General features: G+C 45.9%; 1 protein-coding gene across 2 annotated transcripts in view; it reads left to right on the top strand.

Moving 5' to 3' along the window:
* Positions 1 to 20,813, top strand: part of LOC143982734 (uncharacterized) — a 111,872-nt gene that overhangs the window by 68,048 nt on the left and 23,011 nt on the right. For both annotated transcript variants that reach the window (XM_077481705.1, XM_077481707.1), the window contains exons 6-7: positions 13,339 to 13,430; positions 20,604 to 20,761. In XM_077481705.1, the coding sequence (XP_077337831.1) occupies positions 13,339 to 13,430; positions 20,604 to 20,761 (250 nt within the window). The remainder of the gene's footprint in view (positions 1 to 13,338; positions 13,431 to 20,603; positions 20,762 to 20,813) is intronic.

Below are 20,813 nucleotides of genomic sequence, written 5' to 3'. Positions count from 1 at the left end.
CCCTAGTGATCAGATTCTTTAAAGCCCTCACTTAGTCCAGTAGTGATCAGAAGCTGTCCAAAGTGGGACTTATCGGTTGCTCTACAAGCCCTGACCAGGAAACCTTTTAAACCCATTAGTTTAACCTCCCTGAAACTGATTACTTTGAAAAACAGTTTTCTCATATCGTCTTCCAGGACAGCCTCTGAGCTATAGGGCTCCTCCCACTGGGACAGGAAACACGTCAACCCAATCAAATAAAAGGGTAGTCATCCACAGAGCCAGATTAACATAGGGGCTATTGGAGCTGCAGCTCCAGGCCCCTTTCTCAAGATAGACCCATTTGCCCCAAAAAAATAAAAAAATAAAAAAAGATCAACTTTGTAGCTCGGTGATCAGGAGTTACAGAGACCCCACATTTGGGGGGTATGTAGCCAAAGACCAACTCCAGCACTGGTTAAAATATGGGGCTGCTATCGTCTATGGTTCCGGAGATACAGGGCTGCTTGCACAGCCTGTCAGAAGCTACTTACAGAGCAGCCAGTTTAAATACAAGCTGGAAGTGCCCGCTGTCATACCCTCTGCACTCCTGTACATATTGCTCACTGTCATACCCTCCACACTCTTCTCTTTTACATGGTGCCCAATGTCATACCCTCTTTACTCCTCTGCTGTGCATACTGCCCACTGTCATACCCTTCACACTCCTCTCCTGTACATAGTGCCTTCTGCCATACCCTCTGCACTCCTCATGTGCATAGTGCCTACTGTTAGACCCTCCACATCCCTCTCCCTCACCTGCACATACTTCCCACTTTTATACCATCCATACTCCTCCCCTATGCCTCTTACCCACAAAAACTGTTCTTTAAAATTATACTGAATATCCCCAATGTTAACAGCTCTAGAATGGGCACTTTTGTTAGTTCAACTAAAGGAAATCTCACAGTCCTCATATTTGTTCTGCACCATTATTAGTACTTATTTAATTTTGTAATTACTATTGTGATGTATGGAGGAACATAGGGGATGTCAGATACCCTAAATATAGCACTTGTAAAAAAAGCGTCCCTGAAAATATTTTTGAAATGTTGACAACTATGTACTTAGGCACTGCCCAAGGGCCACAGGGTCAGTAAGAGGCCCCATGAGAGGCTCCTGTGATATTAGTAGTAAACTTTTCTAACATTACTACTTTTTAGAGGCCCTGGGGTAGGTTATGCCATAATGTACAAGTATGCACACATAAATTGTCAGACTGAGCCCTCCAGTGCTGTGATCAATCCGGCGGGGCCGTGGCACTTCCATCTTCACCCGGTCTTCCTTCTGGGTTCTGTGCCTTTGGTCACTTGCCTTGGCTGGGCTGCGTTTTATGTCATTCCCACTCATGTGCATTCTCTCTCTCTCTCTCTCTCTCTCTCTCTCTCTCTCTCTCTCTCTCTCTCTCTCTCTCTCTCTCTCTCTCTCTCTCTCTCTCTCTCTCTCTCTCTCTCTCTCTCTCTCTCTCTCTTCCTGCCTCTCTCTCTCTCTCTCTTCCTGCCTCTCTCTCTCTCTCTCTTCCTGCCTCTCTCTCTCTCTCTCTTCCTGCCTCTCTCTCTCTCTCTCTTCCTGCCTCTCTATCTTTAATTAAATTTGTTATAAAAAAAAATTGTTTGCATATTTATTTATTTAATGTTTATAAAAGGACCCACCAAAATCCTCAGCACCAGGCCCATGATGTTCTTAATCTGGCCCTGGTCCTCCAGGCCCTCCGCAATTTTTTGTGTTTCCTGCCGGATGGGAAGGAGCACATCGGAACTTTTTCTCAGGGGATGTCCTGGGGGAGCACCTGGTGGACCTTGCCCATAACACCCCTCGGTCCGTTCAGAGGGAGGAGAGGGTAGCTATCAGTCCCCGCTGCCATGAAATGTTTGGAGAAAACAGGACCCCGATGTGCGGCAATCTCCCCCACTATCTCGCTAACCGCTCGTACCTGGACGGTCGGATGGCGGGCGGTGCGGTCGTAAGAAACAAACGGCGTGAGTGGGCAGAGTTTTTGCGTTCCAGCATTCGGAAGTGTGAGAGACACACTTCCGCCGGAATCGCATCATCAGGGGGCGCCGCGGGACCTGTTCCAGTCCTCTGGGCGCAGCGGTGTGGCTACAGGGCTGCCTGGAGCAGTGTAAGGACTCGGGTAGACTGAGTAAAACACAGGAACCATGGAGGGCGCAGTTGTGCAGGTGGACTCCGGTTCGGCAAGCTCCAGCACCTCCCAGGTAAGCTTGGTGAGGGCAGACCAGGACTTACACTGGGGGGGTTGAGGGGTCACTTTCACCATAGTACCCTCCCGGGGTGGGGAACCTGCTGGTGAGAGGGGCACTTCCTAGGCAGACCCTAGAAGCACAATGGTGTGGGTCAGGGGTGTTATTCTAATGGGACCCTGTTTTTCTTTGTTTTTTAGGTCAAACAGGACAGAGCCCAGATACCTTTGCCCAGAAGGAAATGTGCCGTTCGTTGGGAGAAGCCGCTTTGCCCGGATTATGTCAGTAGCCTTGTTAAGGAGGACTCGGTGGCAGCCTGTCACAAAGTTTTGACATCCATGAAGGATGAGATTGCATCCACTTTCCAGTCATTTAAGAGTATGATGGATAGGATGCAGGGTCCTTCTGTCTCCTTACCCAGGACCGTGAGCATGCCTTCCTTGTCTGAGCTGAGTCAGGAGGAAGAGGTGGATAAGGAGAGGGTACCAAGGTCGCTAGCCTCCTCTAGGACAGAGTCTACTTCTGAGTCAGAGGGGGAGGAAGAGTCCGCTAGATCGTCCAGATACAAGTTATCTTTGGACAAAGTGGGTGACCTCCTTAAGGCAATATATGACACGCTGGAGATCAGGGAAGAACAGGTCCAACGTTCAAAGCACGACATGATGTATCGGGGTTTGTGCGTACTGAAAGACAGGGTATTCCCCGTTCATAAATCGCTGATTGAGACGATTCTGCTGGAGTGGGAACAACCGGAAAAGAGGCCGTTTTTTTCAGGCAGCCTAAAAAGGAGGTTCCCTTTTGAGACGGATGCGGTGCATCCCTGGAACAAGGTTTCCAAGCTTGATGCCCCCTTGGCTAAAGTCTCTAAAAAGACGGATTTGGCTTTTGATGATATGGGTTCACTCAGGGACCCCATGGATAAGAGGGGAGACGTGCTGCTTAAGAGGGCCTTGGATGCCTCTTCGATTGGGCTTAAACCAGCCCTAGCAGCTACCTGTGTGGCCAGAAACTGAGTGTTGGCTTACACAGTTGCAGTCACATATTTCTGCGGGAACTTCCAGGCAACAACTGTTGAAGTCCTTTCCGCTACTGTTCAAGGCAGCGGAGTCAGCCAAGTTAGCCGCTAGATCCGCTGCGTTAGTGAACGCAGCCAGAAGGGCCGTATGGCTTAAGACCTGAACAGGGGATGCAGCTTCGAAATTGAAACTGTGCGTATTACCTTTTTCCGAGGACCACTTGTTCGGACCTGGCCTGCAAGAGGCGTTAGAGCGCACGCAGGATAAGAAGAAAGCTTTCCCAGAGAAGAAAAAGAAGGCTGAAGGAAAGCATTTTTTTTGTCGAGGCTCTAGGCAGCAGAACCTGCAGAAAAGGGAGGTTCGCCCCAAAAAGCATTGGTCGGGTCACAAGGGGAGGGGCAGATGAGGAATCTTATTCAATCCTCCTCAACCCTCCTCTAAAACCCAGTGACTCCTGTGTCCCAGTGGGGGGGAAGGCTGGGGAAGTTCCTTCCACAATGGGTCTCTTCAACCGAAAGTCTGTTCATACGAGATGTAATAAGGAACGGCTACAGGTTGGAGTTTGGTTCAGTTCCCCTCCCGAATTTTCAGGTAGCCAGGTTACCAAGGGACAAAGAGAAGGCGAAGGCCCTGGGTCTTCTTCTGGGAGACCAAGAAGTACTGGTACAGGTACCTCTGGAGGAACAAAGCTTGGGGGTTTACTCCCACATGTTCGTGGTAAAGAAGCCTTCGGGGAAATTCAGGTTGATCCTGAATCTCCGCCCCTTGAACAGGTTCATAAAATACAAACGGTTCCGGATGGAGTCAATCTTCTCGGTAACCAAGTTTCTGTTTCGAGGTTGTCACATGGCCACCGTGGACCCCAGGGATGCATATTTGCATATCCCGATTCATCCGGACTCCCAGAGGTCTCAGGTTAGCAGTGCAGACGAACATGGGAGTGGTGCACCTCCAGTTTCGAGCTCTTCCTTTCGGGCTCTCGGCCTCACCAAGGATCTTTACAAAGGTACTGGCAGAGGCGCTGGCCCCGTTAAGGCTCAGGGCTATAACAGTGATTCCATATCTGGACGATCTACTGTTTATAGCTCAGTCAGCCCAACAGCTGGAGAAAGACGTGCAGGAGGCATTGGTTTTCCACTGGGGTGGCTGATCAACCAGGAAAAATCCCAGTTGACCCCCCTCACAGGAAGTCCTGTATCTAGGGTGCAGGATCTCTTCAGTGGAGATGAGAGTGTTTCTTCCGGCAGAGAAGATCAAGAAGCTAGAGCAGGCGGTAGCCCAGCTTCCATCAGGTCGGGAAGCCCAGATCAGAGAGGTCATGAGAGTCCTGGGGTTGATGACATCATGTTTTTCAGCGGCGGCCTGGGCAAGGCATCATCAGCGCCTTATGACTTATGCTCCATTATTGGGACGGCAGGGAGCAGAGCCTGGATCAGGTTATGCCCCTATCTTCTGCCGTCGGGAGGTCTCTGTGGTGGTGGCGGGCCCAGGTCAACCTGCGCAAGGGTCTTCCCTGATCCCCACAGGCCACGGTGGTGGTCACGACCGATGCCAGTGCGTTTGGTTGGGGTGCCCACCTAGAGGGAATCTTAGCCCAAGGAACCTGGTCGAAAATGGAGGCAGGTCGTTCCTCAAACCAGAAGGAGCTTCTGGCGGTTTGGAACGCTATAGAAACAGGAAGGTGACAGTTTTTTTCCATTCACCCACAGGATCAGGCCAGGGGGATAGACGCCTTTGCCAATCCATGGCAATTCAGCCTGTGTTATGCCTTCCCTCCTGTAAGGATGGTGGCGGAGGTTCTGCAGAAGTTCCGGTTGGAAGCTATGGACCTCATTTTAGTGGCTCCTTTTTGGCCAAGGAGGCCCTGGTTTGCCAGTATAAAGAGGTTGGGCGTTCATCCTCCGCTGTTACTTCTGGTCAGGGTGGATTTGCTTTCCCAGGGGCCCATTCTGCATCCTCAGAAAGAGAGACTCAAGCTTGCGGCCTGGTATCTGAGGAACAGATCTTAAGATCACAAGGTTTCTCAAAGAGAGCGGTTAAGACCCTGTTAGAATGCCGTAAACCAGTAACTAGAGCGATTTACGCCAAGATAGGGAAAAGGTTTAACTGGTTGCGAGAACAGGGAGTTGGACATCCTGGGGTCCCGGCAGTCCTAGATTTTCTGCAGGCGGGGGTAGAGCTGGGCCTTTCTATCAGCACCCTAAAGGTACAGGTGGCGGCCTTAAGTGTTTTTCTTCAGTCCTCTCTCCAGCAGAATATCTTTTGTCAAGAACTTCTTCAAAGCTCTGGCTAGATCCAGGCCTGTGAAGATGAAGACCTGTCCTACCTGGGATTTATCCTTGGTTCTTAGGTCTTTGACCCGAGATCCTTTCGAACCCTTAGAGAAGGCATCCCTTAAATGGATTGTACTGACAGCGATCACCTCTGCCACAAGGGTGATTGATCTGCAAGCGCTCTCGATCAGAGACCCATTTTTGTTAATTTTATAGGACAGGGTAGTGCTTAAGACTGACCCTAGTTTTATCCCTAAAGTTGTGTCCACTTTTCATAGGACACAGGACATTATTTTGCCAACGTTTTTTTTCAACCTCAGACAGAGAGGAGGTGGGATCTTGGAGTTTGTTAGATGTCAGAAGAAGCCGCTTAGTTTTTTTGGAAGCCGCTAGGGACTTCAGGAAGTCAGACTCACTTTTGTTAATTTTTCGGGCACTCGCAAGGGCTGCAAGGCGTCCAAATCGTCCATCGCCAGGTGGATAAGAATGGTGATAGTTAAGGGCTATGAATTAGAGGGGAAACAGGCTCCCTCAGTTAAGGCACACTCTACCAGGGTGGTTTCCACGTCAGCCTCTCCAGAGGAGATCTGCAAGGCAGCAACTTGGTCCAGCATTTCTACTTTTGCAAGACATTACCGTCTGGATTTATTCAAAGAATTACTGCTCTAAGGTAATGACCTCTCCCAAAACAGCTGTCTCCACAATCCCACAGGGTGCTGGCTCTGTTTGCAACAGGAACTGAAGTAGAAAAGATGTAGCTGGATAGCCGCACTCCAAATTATTCAACTTTATTTCAAAAATGTAATTAAAATCATAGCATCTAGGCTGGCAAACAGACTAACTGCACAGCCGCTGACATGTTTCACACCGAACACGGTGCTTAGTCATAGCTAATGAGCAGAATATACATACAGAGCTATATACACACACACACAAGCAATTAGACAAATGAATAAAATATGTGTATGACAAGATAGCAATTAAGGAAACACCTGTGAACATCCAAAGTCTTAGGCCTCTTTCACACCAACGTGCCGTTCAGGCCCGCCTGTCAGTTTTTCAGGCAGACCTGAACGGGTGCTCCATAGAGCTCTATGGAGCGTCGGATGTCAGCGGTGACATGTCCGCTGACATCCGACCCGCTCCGATCCGAAAAAGTGTGACGGAGGAAAAAGCTATTTTTCCATCCGTCTGCGGATCGGATCGGATGACGACGGGCACTGCGGTCCGTCGTCATCCGATCTCCCATAGGGGAGAGCGGCGCTGTGACAGGTCCGTCCCTGCGCAGTGTGCAGAGACAGACCTGTCATCTCCCTGCTCAGCGGGGATCGGCGGAGTGATCCCCGCTGAGCAAACGGACATCCACGGGGCGGATCAGAACTGATCCGCCCCGTGTGAAAGGACCCTAAAGATTAACATTTAAATGAATGAAAGGAAAAATACTTTTTCCCCTAAAACACCAAAATCAAGCTGACACATTGAAAGCATACATAATGGTAATAAATGAATGACATGATAAATCTTATCCTTAGGTGAAGAGGTATAGGTGTAACCTAAAGAAATAAAAAATGACAAGTAAAAACATTTTTCATTTTGTATGTAAAAAAATGTTATATATTTTTTCACACGCATTGGCAGACACACAAAAAAAAAAAGGGAGAGAAAGAAACAAACTCTCAATGTGTGTGCAATGCCAATACATGGGCTCATTGAATGTCAAACCCACCAGAGAAAAACACACAAAAAATATTCCCTAAAAATGACACATCCCAAAAAAGGTTTCATAATAAAAAGATTGCAAATATTGCATTATTGGATGTGTCTGCTTAGGTCGTCTCCTATGATACAATGCATAGATATCAAAAATAAAAGTAAATATAAATATAGGAATAGACCAAATGAACGATCGATATCGAATGTTCTAAAACCAAGGGCAGGTTCAATGCGAATATCACTATACCGACAGGTATAAGAAGCTGATACAAAAACCCTGTTGATTGATCACACACCCAACATAATATATTAGCTGTGTGATTATCAAACGAATGACAAACGTGTCTAATAGGATATTAGTTAACATAAAAAATACTGATATTCATAAACATTGCAGAGAAAAATGCCGCAATATATGCATGCAGCCCTATTCAAAAAACAGTTTCAATCGAATAATTGGCCTGTCCTCAATGTAAAGCAATTATAATAAATGGAAAATGGTGAATAAACTCTGGCAGAAACATATTAAAATGAGCCCAGCAGAACCAGATGAAAAAACCTGTCAGCACCAGACCGACAACCAGTGAAATGGGAGCCATACATATTGGCTTAGTAAATACTGGGCAATCAATATGTGGAAAATTCACTCATAAAAGAATGAAATGTCCCACTCAAAGTTAAGGCCCTTAGGCTGCCTCGTATGGAGATGGAATATCCAATAAACCTCCCTTTTGCATAAAAGACTAAACCTATCACCCCCTCTTTTAGATAAAGTGACTTTCTCCACCCCCTGAATGCGTAAGCCACTGACATCCTTATCATGGCAAAGATTCCAATGCTTCGCCACATTAGTGGGGTGGTTTTTGGAAATGTCATAGAGGTGGTCATATAATCTGTCTCTCAGTCTTCGTGTTGTGCGTCCAACATACTGTATGCAACATTGTTCACACGTAATCACGTAAATAACAAATTTAGTGTTACAGTTAATAAAGGCCATGGCTTTAAAATCCTTATTTAGAGACCTAGAAAGGATGATATCGCCTCGTAAAATGTGGGGGCAACATGGACAATTATTGCCCCCACATCGAAACGATCCTTTAAACTGTAACCAATTGGGGCGTTGAATGCTGCTCGAATAGAGGCTGGGAGACAACATGCCACCAATAGTTGGGGCCCTGCGGGAGACTGATCTAATACCCTTAGATAGAATTTGAGCATAGACAGGATCGTTGTAGAGAATAGGTAAATATTTCTCCACGATCCCTTTAATTTTACTAAACTCTAAACTATAAGGCGTGGAAAACACCGGAATTTTTAAGGATTTGTCAGTTACCCGCCTTCTCCCATCTCCATTCTTGACCTTATCACGAAGGAGATGACATCTATCCGTATTAAGGGCTATATTGAACGCCCTATCAAGTACAGGGGCTGAATAACCTCTTTCTATGAAACGCTTTTTCATAGCAGAGGCTTCTTTCAAAAAAGATGATTCATCACTACATACCCGTTTTAACCTCAAAAACTGTCCCACAGGGATGCCCTTAATGGTATGCCTTGGATGGCCTGAATCAGCCCTTAACAAGGCATTACCAGCAGAAGGCTTCCTGAAAAGTTTGGAGGAAATAGATTCCCCCTCACCCATCAGAACAACATCTAGAAATTCAATTTGTTTAGGGTCCATAACACCTGTAAATTTAAGATTGAGGGTGTTGTCATTAAGATACAGAAGCCATTCATCTAATTCACCAACACTCCTGGTACACACAAAGATTAAGTCGTCTATATAGCGACGGAAAAACTTAATCTCAGAGCGATGGGGACAACCAGCGCCAAAAATGCGGGACCTCTCCCACCAACCCATGTACAAATTAGCAAGGGAGGGGGAGAATTTAGCGCCCATCGAGGCCCCGCACTTCTGGAGATAGTAGTCCCCGTCGAACATAAAAAAATTGTGAGTTAATAAATACTCTAAACAACATAAAACAAACTCTTGGTGCACCAAGGAGTGTTGGCTATGATGTCTAAGAAAAAAGGCTACGGCCTGAATCCCTAGAGAGTGGGGGATAGATGAATAAAGGCTAGCCACATCACAAGTAATCCACACAAAATCCAAATCCCATTTCATAGGTTGAATATCAGACAAAAGCTGCTTAGTATCTCTCAAAAAACCGGGTAAATCAGAAACCAGTGGCTGTAACTGGTAATCAACCCACTCCCCCAAGCGCTCATTCAGTGACCCAATGCCTGCCACTATAGGTCTACCTGACAAGGGTTGACAACCCTTGTGCAGCTTGGGTAAATGATGAAAAATGGGCATAATCGGGGCATCAGGGATAAACATATCTCTCTCAACTTGAGTGAAAATGCCTGCTGTGACTGCTCTATCCAAAAGTGCATTAAGATCCTTCCTAAAGGTGGACGTAGGATCCCCCTTTAACTTTAAATAAGTTTTGTCATCCGACAGTTGGCGGATTGCTTCATCCCTATACGTACATGAATCTAGCACTACAACAGAGCCCCCCTTATCGGCATTTTTTATCACAATACATTTGTTGGCACTCAGATGGGTAAGAGCCTCTTTTTCAACACTAGATAAATTATTGGGTCTGGAGCGACTTCTGCGACCGCAAGCCAGATGAGTCAGGTCTTTCTCCACTAGCTTTTGAAAAAGGTCCATGTCCTTGCCCCTGGAGCCAATCGGGTAGAAGTCTGACCTTAATCGAAAAGGGATGGTAGTGCGACCACCCAACATCTCCATAGGGGCAGGTGCAGACTCAATAGCCAAATCTTCCAAATCGCAAAGAGCACATTGATCAGAAAAGCTAGAAGGAGGGGAACAAGACTCACCCATAATGTCAGCGGTCGCAGGATCGCAATCTCCAGAATCCACAGCTGACCCATCATCAGTACCACCAAAATAATGCTTTTTCAAGGTGAGAGAACGCACAAATTTATTCATATCTAAAACTGTCCCGAATAAATCAAAATGCCTATCTGGACAAAAATTCAGTCCTTTAGACAACCGCGATATTTCAGCAGAATTCAGGACAGTGCTTGACAAATTCACCACGTTTGATACTATTTCCGGAACCGATCTCTCAGTTTGTAACGATCTTTGGTTGCTCCATCTGTGTCTTTGGCCGCCCCTTCTTGTTTTCTTGAAGGTTTCAACTTTTTCCTTTTGGTGGAACTCTGTGCACCCACGTTTAAACAGGGTGTTTTAATGACACCCAGCTGATGCTTAACATTTGTTGACCGGTCAGGTGGATCCGGAGAGGAATCGGAAGCGGTAGCGGTGGCCGCCATGTTGTCATTCATACTGTCGTTATCCAAATCGGAGAAACTGACCCGTTTCTGTGAGTGATGTTTACGGGAACGCTTTGGATAGGTAGATTTCTTCCATATATACACATTGCTATTTTCATAATCCATATGATCTCTAGCAAGCTTGTCATTTTTTCCAGAGATGACACTTTTTTCCAATCTATCCAGGTTTTTGTTTAGACGGGTGTCTAAACCAGTAATGTCCTTATGTTGTTGTAAAGGTGTCAAGCTCTGTTGGATGACAGAAATATCGTCCTGTAATCGGGCGAGTTCCTCAGTCCTTGAGTCAATAATGATCTGGATAAGTTTAAAAGAGCAGTCAGACAAAGCATTGGTCCAGTCAGTTTTGTACTTATCATTGTGCTGATCAAACGTAGGGAATTTTTTGATTCGTAACCCACGGGGTGTTTCCTTAATTGCTATCTTGTCATACACATATTTTATTCATTTGTCTAATTGCTTGTGTGTGTGTGTGTATATAGCTCTGTATGTATATTCTGCTCATTAGCTATGACTAAGCACCGTGTTCGGTGTGAAACATGTCAGCGGCTGTGCAGTTAGTCTGTTTGCCAGCCTAGGTGCTATGATTTTAATTACATTTTTGAAATAAAGTTGAATAATTTGGAGTGCGGCTATCCAGCTACATCTTTTCTACGTCTGGATTTATTGTCTGATAAGGAACAGACTTTTGGACGTAAGGTCCTCCAGGCAGTGGACCCGCCCTAACAAGGTGAGCTCCTTCCTTATCATCTCAGAGGCTGTCCTGGAAGACGATATGAGAAAACCGGAGTTAGACTTACTGGTAACTCTTTTTCTAGGAGTCTTCCAGGACAGCCTGATTTTGCCACCCAAAGTTGTTTCGTTTGACTAGTGGCGAGGATGTGTACTAACATGGTCGTTAGTGTGTTATGTCTTTCAGAGCCTTCCGGCGGTTCTTGGAGTAAAACTGAGGAGGGCCTGGAGGACCACCCTTTTATTTGATTGGGATGACGTGTTTCCTGTCCCAGAGGGAGAAGCCCTATATCTGAGGCTGTCCTGGAAGGATCCTAGAAAAAGTTACCAGTAAGGCCGCGTACACACGCGCGGACTGTTGGCCCAACCTTGTCCGCTGAACAGTGTTTGGGCGGACAGTCCGCTCGTGTGTGGGCTTTCAGCGGACAGTTTCAGCGGACAGTTGGACGGACAAGGTTTTACGGAAATTCCGAAAAACTGTCCGCTGAAACCTTGTTTCAACGAACAGTCCGCCCGTGTGTAGGCTTGTTCGTCAAACTAAGTTCCGCGCATGCTCAGAAAGGATTTTCAAGCCGAAAGTTATAATGCAGTGTATAGGACGTCGTATTTTGCGTCCCGTCGTACGTGCCGTTCACGTCATCGCGCACGGTTTCAGCAAACTGTTCGTTCGTCGTGTGTGGCCATGTCCGTCCATGCTAAGTTTGAGCGGACTGTTCGCTCAAACTGTTGGACGGACAAAGTTGGGCCAACAGTCCGCGCGTGTGTACGCGGCCTAAGTCTAACTCCGTTTTTTTTTTTTTTTTTTGTGGCTATAACGACAGCTCGACGAATTAGTGAGGTGCAAGCCTTGTCAATCGTGGAGGGTTTTTTTTTTTCAGTACGTTTTGCTCTAATCGGTCGGGTAAAAAGGAAGACTAATTCCATTCCGTGGATGTTAAGAGCAGTCTTAAATTACCTGGAAGTTACTAAGGACATTAGGCGTTCAGACGCATTATTTGTTTCATTTGCTGGTGGTAGAAAAGGAAGACAAGCTACCAGAGGAACCATTGCCAGATGGTTGAGAGTGGTCATCTCAGAGGCCTATTCACTTACAGGCCAGGATAGTCCAGTTGGTATTCAGGCTCATTCTACAAGAAATTTGGCGGTGAGTTGGGCAGAAAAAGCTGGTGACACCCCCGAACAAATCTGTAAGGCAGCTACATGGACGAGTCTGACAACCTTTGCCCATCATTATAGGTTAGACCTGCTGATGGCTGGGGACCAGGCTTTCAGAAGGAAAGTCTTACAGGCTGTTGTCCCACCCTAAATTAGGTAAGTCTTGATTTTCCTCTCTGGTGCTGTCCTGAAAGACGTTTTGGGTAAAGTCAAGTTAGATTTGTAACTTGTTTTCCAATAGTCTTTTAGGACAGCAGTAACCCGCCCTTTTATTCTGTTGCTGTAATACTATGTTATAACTGTCACTTATGTGTTGCAGCCAGGGCTGGAGGTTCTCTGCAAACTGATGGAAGCAACGTGGATGCCTCCTGATAAAGATTTGATTGAGGTGTTTCCTGCGGGAGGAGGAGCCATGATCTTTTGGGTGCTGTCCTGAAAAAAAGACTATTGGAAAACAAGTTACCGGTAAGTCTAACTTGAATTTTCAACCCATCCAAGCAGCTGAATCCATGCTGTGGCCAGGGATAAGAAAAGCAGCAAAGTTCAAGAAACTAGCTTTTGGATACAAGTGACTGCATGCTGACAGGTTCACTTTTAGTATTGGCCTCAGTTACTATTCTTTTTTATTTTTTTTAAGCAGTACTATTCTGGATTTAAAGATGAGCAGGAGGGCAAAATGGTAAACTCCAGTTATGAGATATTGCTGCTGGAGTCCTTCAGAGAAATACATTCTAGGGGAGGTTTGGTTGTTAAACAAAAAAAAAAAAAAAAAAAAAAAAAAGATTTTTTTCTTTTCTGTCTTTCTAAAAGTATAAATCAAATTTGTTTTATAGATATTTACAATATTTCATTTGTGTCTTCTGTCTTGTTTTCCTCTGCTGATTACTATGGTTTCAATATCAACAGGTGGAGGAAAGAGACTGGAGAATGACATTTTTGCCTCAGTTTCAGGCTTGCATTGAAGCTGGGACCTACAGTGTCATGTGTAGCTACAATAGGTAAGTATTCTGTAATGGTTGCTAAATCATTTAAAGTGCATGTCCAGGGATTAGACAGGTTTTGGGAAAAAAAACTTTCTCTATGCCTATAGAGTATTCTCCAGCATTATTTATTTTTTTGCCTTTTTCCTGTTATTACTCCACGTGACGTTATCAGCTTATAAAATGGGAAGTCCGTTACTGTTGACATAGGCACACTCCCAGGACTAAATCTCCCAGGAGCTCTTTCCCTACTCAGTGTGTGGGCAAGCTTTTGGGGTCAAGGCATTGGTTCTCTGGGGGAAAAAAAATCAATGGGGCTGTTTTACCAAAGGAAAATAGACTGTGCACTTTGCAATTCCACTTTGCAAGTTCAGTTGCTCCAGACTTTGTAAATGAGCAGAAGCTCTACTGACTTCCATCATCCAATCATGTGCAAACAAAAATGCTGTTTTATATTCTTCTTGCAATTGTATATTCTTTGCAAAGTAAAGCTTCACCTTGATATACGTTGGCAGAAGGGCACGTACAGGCAGATTAACGTACCTGTACATTGCCCTTTAAGAAGTGTTTTGCTGGCGCGTGCGCACCATGACCCCCGTGAGCGTGGATACCCGGCGGACAAACACATTTGTTGGAGACAGCGATAGACTGAGCTCCCGGAAGTGACTTCAGCGACAAGGAACGACAATCAGCGTGGGCCGCAATCCGGAAGTAGTCATCAAGAAGGCACAAGTTTCGTAACGTCTGGTTGGTTCCTTGTTTCCGAAACAGGTCCCTTCTTGATGACTACTTCCGGCTTGCGGTCCACGCTGGTTGCCGTCCCTCGCCACTGACGTCACTTCTGGGAGCTCCATCTTCCACTGTCTCCAACAAATGTGTTTGTCCGCTGGCTTAGTGTAAACTGCGGGGCTTATGATATTTCCTTGCTGGTGACACTGGGACTGTACAGTACATACAGTGAACAGCTATGAGAAACTAATATACACCCGGGACCTTCTTACCTCGCCGGAACATTAATAACGATGACGTGCTTTTTAACTCTTCAGATCTTGTAAGTTTTTTTTTTTTTTCCATCGGATCATGTTGTCAAATTCTAATTGTGTGTGGGCTCCATCGGAATATCAGACAAGTTTGAGATCTGGATCTAAAATTTTCCGACAACAAAATCCGATTGTTTAAATTCCGATCGTGTGTAGACAATTCCAATGCACAAGGTGTCGCTCATTCTCAGAATAAATTATGTGATGAGAGCTATTGGCTACTGACCTTTTTATAGACCCATCGTACGTGTTGTATGTCATCTCGTTCTGAACGATCGGATTTTCCGACAACTTTGTGTGACCCTGTGTATGCAAGACAAGTTTGGGCCAAAATCTGTCAGAAAAGATCTGACTGATTTTGTCGTCGGAATGTCCGACCGTGTGTACAGGGCATAAGTCGCTGATCACCGCCATTACCAGTATAGTGTGAAAGCTGTGTAAGTTCCAATATATATACCATAGTTTCCGCGGGGGTGTGCAGTGCAGCGATTGTGGCCGAGCTGTGTTGCTAGGACACGGCGCGACCCCAAGCTGTGGAGTCCTCGGCTCTTTAAACATGTGATCGGCTGTGTCCAATCACAGCCTGTCACATGTAAACAAGGAAGTGCCGGTAATCGGCGCTCTTCTCCTCACACTGACAGAGTGTGTGGCGAGGAGAGCCGATCAGCGGCATCTCCTCACAGGGGAACATGATCATCAGTTCCCTGATTACAATAGTAAAATAAAAGTGTTAAAAAAACAGTGCCCACCAATCAGTGCCCATTAGCGATGCCAGTCAATGCTGGCAATCAATGCCACCTATCAGTGCTGCCCATCAATGCCCATCAGTGCCGCCTATCAGTACTCATCAGTGCCACCTGTCAGTGCCCATATGTGCTGCATATTAGTGCCTCCTCATCAGTACCAGTAAGTGCTGCCTCATCAGTGCCCACTAGGGGTGCAACGGATTGTCACCGATCCATGATCCGAACGGGTCACCCCGCTTGGATCAGCACACGCTTTGATCCGCGGAACGCTCCATGGTCATGGCCTTAGGAAAGGCTGTGGCTTCGGCCTAGCTCCAAAGCGGCGGCCATCTTTCTACACCCAGGCCATTTACAATGTGATCGCTCAGTCAAATGATGGAGCGATCACTTGTAAACAAACCGGCGTCATGTCATGACATCGGTTCCTCTCTCCCCTCTCTGTACTGATCTGTACAGTGAGAGGGGAGAGATTGGATGGAAGCAGCGCTGTGGGCTACATCTGTAGTGCCCACAGCGTTGCTCTTTGACAGCCTACTCTGCAATACCCTGCCAATATTCTGCAGTACTCTGCCCATACCCTGCCAATACTCTGCCATACCCTGCCAATACTCTGCCATATGCAGCCATGCTCTGCAATACCTAGCCATGCTCAGCTGTACCCAGCCATGCTCAGCCAATATTACAGTGGGGGAGATTGTGGATATTACAGTGGGGACTATATGGCGGTGAAATTTTCACAGGTTTTTGCAAATTCAATTATTTGCTGATCTGAAAAATAATCTGATCTGTGAGTTTTTTGATCCGTTGCACCCCTAGTGCCCACCAGTTCAGCCTATCAGTACCGTCTCATATTTTTCCAAAGACATGTAGCAGAATACATTTTAACCTACATTTTTTTTTTTTTTTAATTATTTTAATTTATTGAATATATGCTATAACCGAAAGTAGAAAATATATATATTTTTTTTTTTCCAGTGGTGATCAAATATCAAAAGAAAGCTCTATTTGTGCGACAAATCGCATGACCAGGCAATTGCCAGTTAAAGCAGCATAGTGCTGAAAGGCAAGAAATGCCATGGTCATGAAGGGTTAAAACCTTCTGGAGGTCAAGTGGTTAAAGTGTATGCCAAGGCAAAATAATAAGCATATGCCGTACATCTGTCAGATGTGCACCTTTTCCCATCATTTGTCTCTTTTTAACCACTTTCAGACCGGACCATTTTGCTGGTCAATGACCAGAGGTCTTTTTACAATTTGGCACTGCGCTGCTTTAACTGGTAATTGCGCGGTCATGCAATGTTGTACCCAAACAAAATTTGCGTCCTTTTCTTCCCACAAATAGAGCTTTCTTTTGATGGTATTTGATTGCCTCTGCGATTTTTATTTTTTGCGATATAAACGTAAAAAGACCGCAAATTTTGAAAAAAAAATGATATTTTCTACTTTTTGTTATTAGAAAAATCCAATAAACTCAATTTTAGTCATACATTTAGGCCAAAATGTATTCAGCCACATGTCTTTGGTAAAAAAAAAGTCAATAATTGTATATTTATTGGTTTGCGCAAAAGTTGTCACATCTACAAACTAAGGTACGTTTTCTGGAATTTACGCAGCTTTTAGTTTACGACTGCCTATCTCATTTCTTGAGGTGCTAAAATGGCAGGGCAGTACAAAACCCCCCCAAATTACCCCATTTTGGAAAGTAGACCCCCTAAGGAAATTGATAAGAGGCATGTTGAGCCCATTGAATATTTTTTTTTTTTGCCTCAAGCGATTGAATAATGACAAAAAAACCGCCTTCAGGGCGTAAATTTTTGAGTTCACTTCTCACTACCTATTACAGTTTTGAAGGCCATAAAATGCCAAGATGGCACAAAACCCCCACAAATGACCCCATTTTAGAAAGTAGACACCCCAAGCTATTTGCTGAGAGGCATGTTGAGTCCATGGAATATTTTATATTTTGCCACAAGTTGCAGGAAAATTACAAACTTTTTTTTTTTTTTTTTTCACAAAGTTGTCACTAAATGATATATTGCTCACGCATGCCATGGGCATATGTGAAATGACACCCCAAAATAAATTCTGCTGCTTCTCCTGAGTACGGGGATACCACATATGTGGGACTTTTTGGGAGCCTAGCCGCGTACGGGGCCCCGGAAACCAAGCACCGCCTTCAGGCTTTCTAAGGGCGTTACAGTTTTGAAGGCCATAAAATGCCAAGATGGCACAAACCCCCCCCCCCCCCACAAATGACCCCATTTTGGAAAGTAGACACCCCTAAATTTAGGGGTACACTAGTGAGACTAGGTAATAAATGGCGGGTGCCCTGAAACTATAAAAAAATAACTAACCAACCAGCATCACCTGTAACAGTTATATGGTGATCACTGGTGAAAGGGTTAACTAGGGGGCAATCAGGGGGCTTTATGCGGTAGTATATGGGGGTCCCTGGCGCTATAAAAAGCGGCGGCGAACCTAAATACCTACCTGCCTAACTAGCGTCACCTGTGACACTAATACAGCGATCAGAAAAACGATCGCTTATTAGGCTGGGTTCACACTGGAGCGATGCGGGAACGCCACGAATCCGCTGCGGGTTCCCGCATCGCATGCCTCCCGGCGGCAGTTCACACTGCCCTATGCGAACTGCTGGGAGTGTCAGTGAAATGTTAATGACACCCCCAGATCAGTTCGCAAATCGCAGTGCGATCTGCAAACTCGGATCGCATGGTGTGAACACCCATGCGATCCGATTCTGCTGCGGACCAAAAAAGGGTCCCGTGCGAGTTTGCGGCGGGTTGCGGCGGGTGCGACGCAAATTCAGCCATACTATCTGTATGGCTGAACTCAAATCGCACAGAGATCGGATGTGATTTGCACTGCAGTGCGGTGCGAATCACATCCGTTCTCATAAACCGCTGCAATGTGAACCCAGCCTTAGTGACACTGGCTACGGGGGGTGATCACGGGGTTAAACCTTTATTGGGGGGGTTAGGGGGGTACCTTAGAACTAAAGGGGGCTAACCCTAACTGCCCTAACAGTTATTACAGTCACAAATGACACCCGCCGGGTGATCAGGGGGTTAAACCTTTATTAGGTAATAAATGGGTGCCCTGAAACTATAAAAAAATAACTAACCAACCAGCGTCACCTGTAACAGTTATATGGTGATCACTGGTGAAAGGGTTAACTAGGGGGCAATCAGGGGGCTTTATGCGGTAGTATATGGGGGTCCCTGGCGCTATAAAAAGCTGCGGCGAACCTAAATACCTACCTGCCTAACTAGCGTCACCTGTGACACTAATACAGCGATCAGAAAAATGATCGCTTATTAGGCTGGGTTCACACTGGAGCGATGCGGGAACGCCACGAATCCGCGGCGGGTTCCCGCATCGCATGCCTCCCGGCGGCAGTTCACACTGCCCTATGCGAACTGCTGGGAGTGTCAGTGAAATGTTAATGACACCCCCAGATCAGTTCGCATATCGCAGTGCGATCTGCAAACTCGGATCGCATGGTGTGAACACCCATGCGATCCGATTCTGCTGCGGGCCAAAAAAAGGGTCCCGTGCGAATGTGCGGCGGGTGCGATGCGAATTCAGCCATACTATCTGTATGGCTGAACTCGAATCGCACAGAGATCGGATGTGATTTGCACTGCAGTGCGGTGCGAATCACATTCGTTCTCATAAACCGCTGCAATGTGAACCCAACCTTAGTGACACTGGTGACGGGGGGTGATCACGGGGTTAAACCTTTATTGGGGGGGTTAGGGGGGTACATTAGAACTAAAGGGGGCTAACCCTAACTGCCCTAACAGTTATTACAGTCACAAATGACACCAATGCAAAAAAAAAAAATGACATTGGTGTCACTGTGACTGGGGGGCAGAGGTAATTGGGGGGGGTGATCGGGGGGGTGTGAGTGTGCCTGGCATGTTCTACTGTGTAGTGACGTGTTGGTGCAACTCACCGATCCTCTCTCCTCGGTGTCGGAACGAAAAATACCGACACGGAGGAGAGAATACATCACTTCCTCTCCTGTGTTTACATTACAGGAGAGGAAGTGATGTCACGAAGGATTTCTATTCGTCGGGAGCGATCGCGAGGGGGTGGCCATGAATGAATGGCCGCCCCCTCGTCCGGGATCGCTCCCGAACGAATACCGACCGCCGCAGGCACCGGGCGGGGGCCCGATCGGGCCCCCGACCCGCGGGAAGGCAGGGACGTACATGTACGCCAATATGCCTGCCCGTGCCATTCTATCGACGTACATCGTCGTGCGGCGGTCGGGAAGTGGTTAAAGACACAGAAAAAGTACAGAAAAAAATACCTGTTGATCTGCCAGAAATGCATTCAGCTTCTAATGCTGCATACACACGACCGGACTTTTTGACGGACTAAGTCCGACAGTCTTCCCGGCGGACTTTCCGAATGAACGGACTTGGACACACACAATGACACCAAAGTCCGATGGATTTGAACGTGATGACGTACGACCGGACTAGAATAAGGAAGTTCATAGCTAGTAGCCAATAGCTGCCCTAGTGTCGGTTTTTGTCCGTCCGGACTAGCACACACACGAACGGATTTCTCGGTTCCGGCGGGAAAATTTAAAACAGGTTCTATTTCTAAAGTTCGCCAGATTTTTGGCAAGCAAAGGTCTGATGGAGCCCACACACGATCGAATTGTCCGATGCACTGGTTCTGTCTGACCTTTGCCGTGAAAAAGTCTGGTCCTGTGTACGCTGCATTAGTCCTGTTGAGATTGCAAACGCATAACATTTTTTAGAATTAACCACTTCAATACTGGGCACTTTCAACCCCTTCATGCCCAGGCCAAATTTTGAGCTTTTAGCACTGTCGCACTTTGAATGACAATTGCGAGGTCATGCAACACTGTATCCATATGAAATTTTTATTGAGATAGAGCCTTTGTTTGGTGGTATTTAATCACCACTGTTTAGCAAAAAAAAAAAATAATTGTTTTTCTTAGGTTCTGTTATAACAATTTTGCAAATAAGTATTTTTTTCTTCTTCGCTGATGGGGCTGCACTGATCATCAGGAAACTAATGAACTATAACCCTGCTCTGTACCTGTCTTCTTTGGCTAAAGAGTGGTACTAAAGTGGTTAAATGTTGATAGCTCTGCCCAGTTTTATCTTGCCAAATTCTCAGACCTGCTTACGCTCCCATCTCCACAACATTCGGGCCAGTCATTCTGCAGTCACTAGATACGAACTAGGAGGGCTAATTGTTGTCCTTGAGACTATAGGTACTTGCTGCACTTCCATAGCAGAAAAACCATCTAAAATATTTAATAGGCAAAAAGGAAGTAAATAGAAGTTTTTTTTTGTTTTGTTTTTTTACATACACTTTAATATATTGTTGTCTTTTATTAGAGTGAATGGGGTTCCTGCTTGTGCAAATGAAAAGCTCTTAACAAACATCCTTCGCAAAGAATGGGGCTTTGAAGGCTATGTTGTCAGTGACGAGGGCGCACTTGAATATATCATGATGGAGCACAAGTACACCAGCAGCTTCTTGGAAACGGCAATAGGTAAGTTCGGAGTTTGCCATGTATTAAAATATATCCTTGGAACTTAAAAGAA

The sequence above is a fragment of the Lithobates pipiens genome, unplaced genomic scaffold (assembly GCF_037356315.1).
Source record: "Lithobates pipiens isolate NorthernLeopardFrog02 unplaced genomic scaffold, aLitPip1_a1.2 Scaffold_16, whole genome shotgun sequence".
In the NCBI taxonomy this organism is placed as follows: domain Eukaryota; kingdom Metazoa; phylum Chordata; class Amphibia; order Anura; family Ranidae; genus Lithobates; species Lithobates pipiens.
This window is presented reverse-complemented; position numbering and strand designations above follow the sequence as displayed.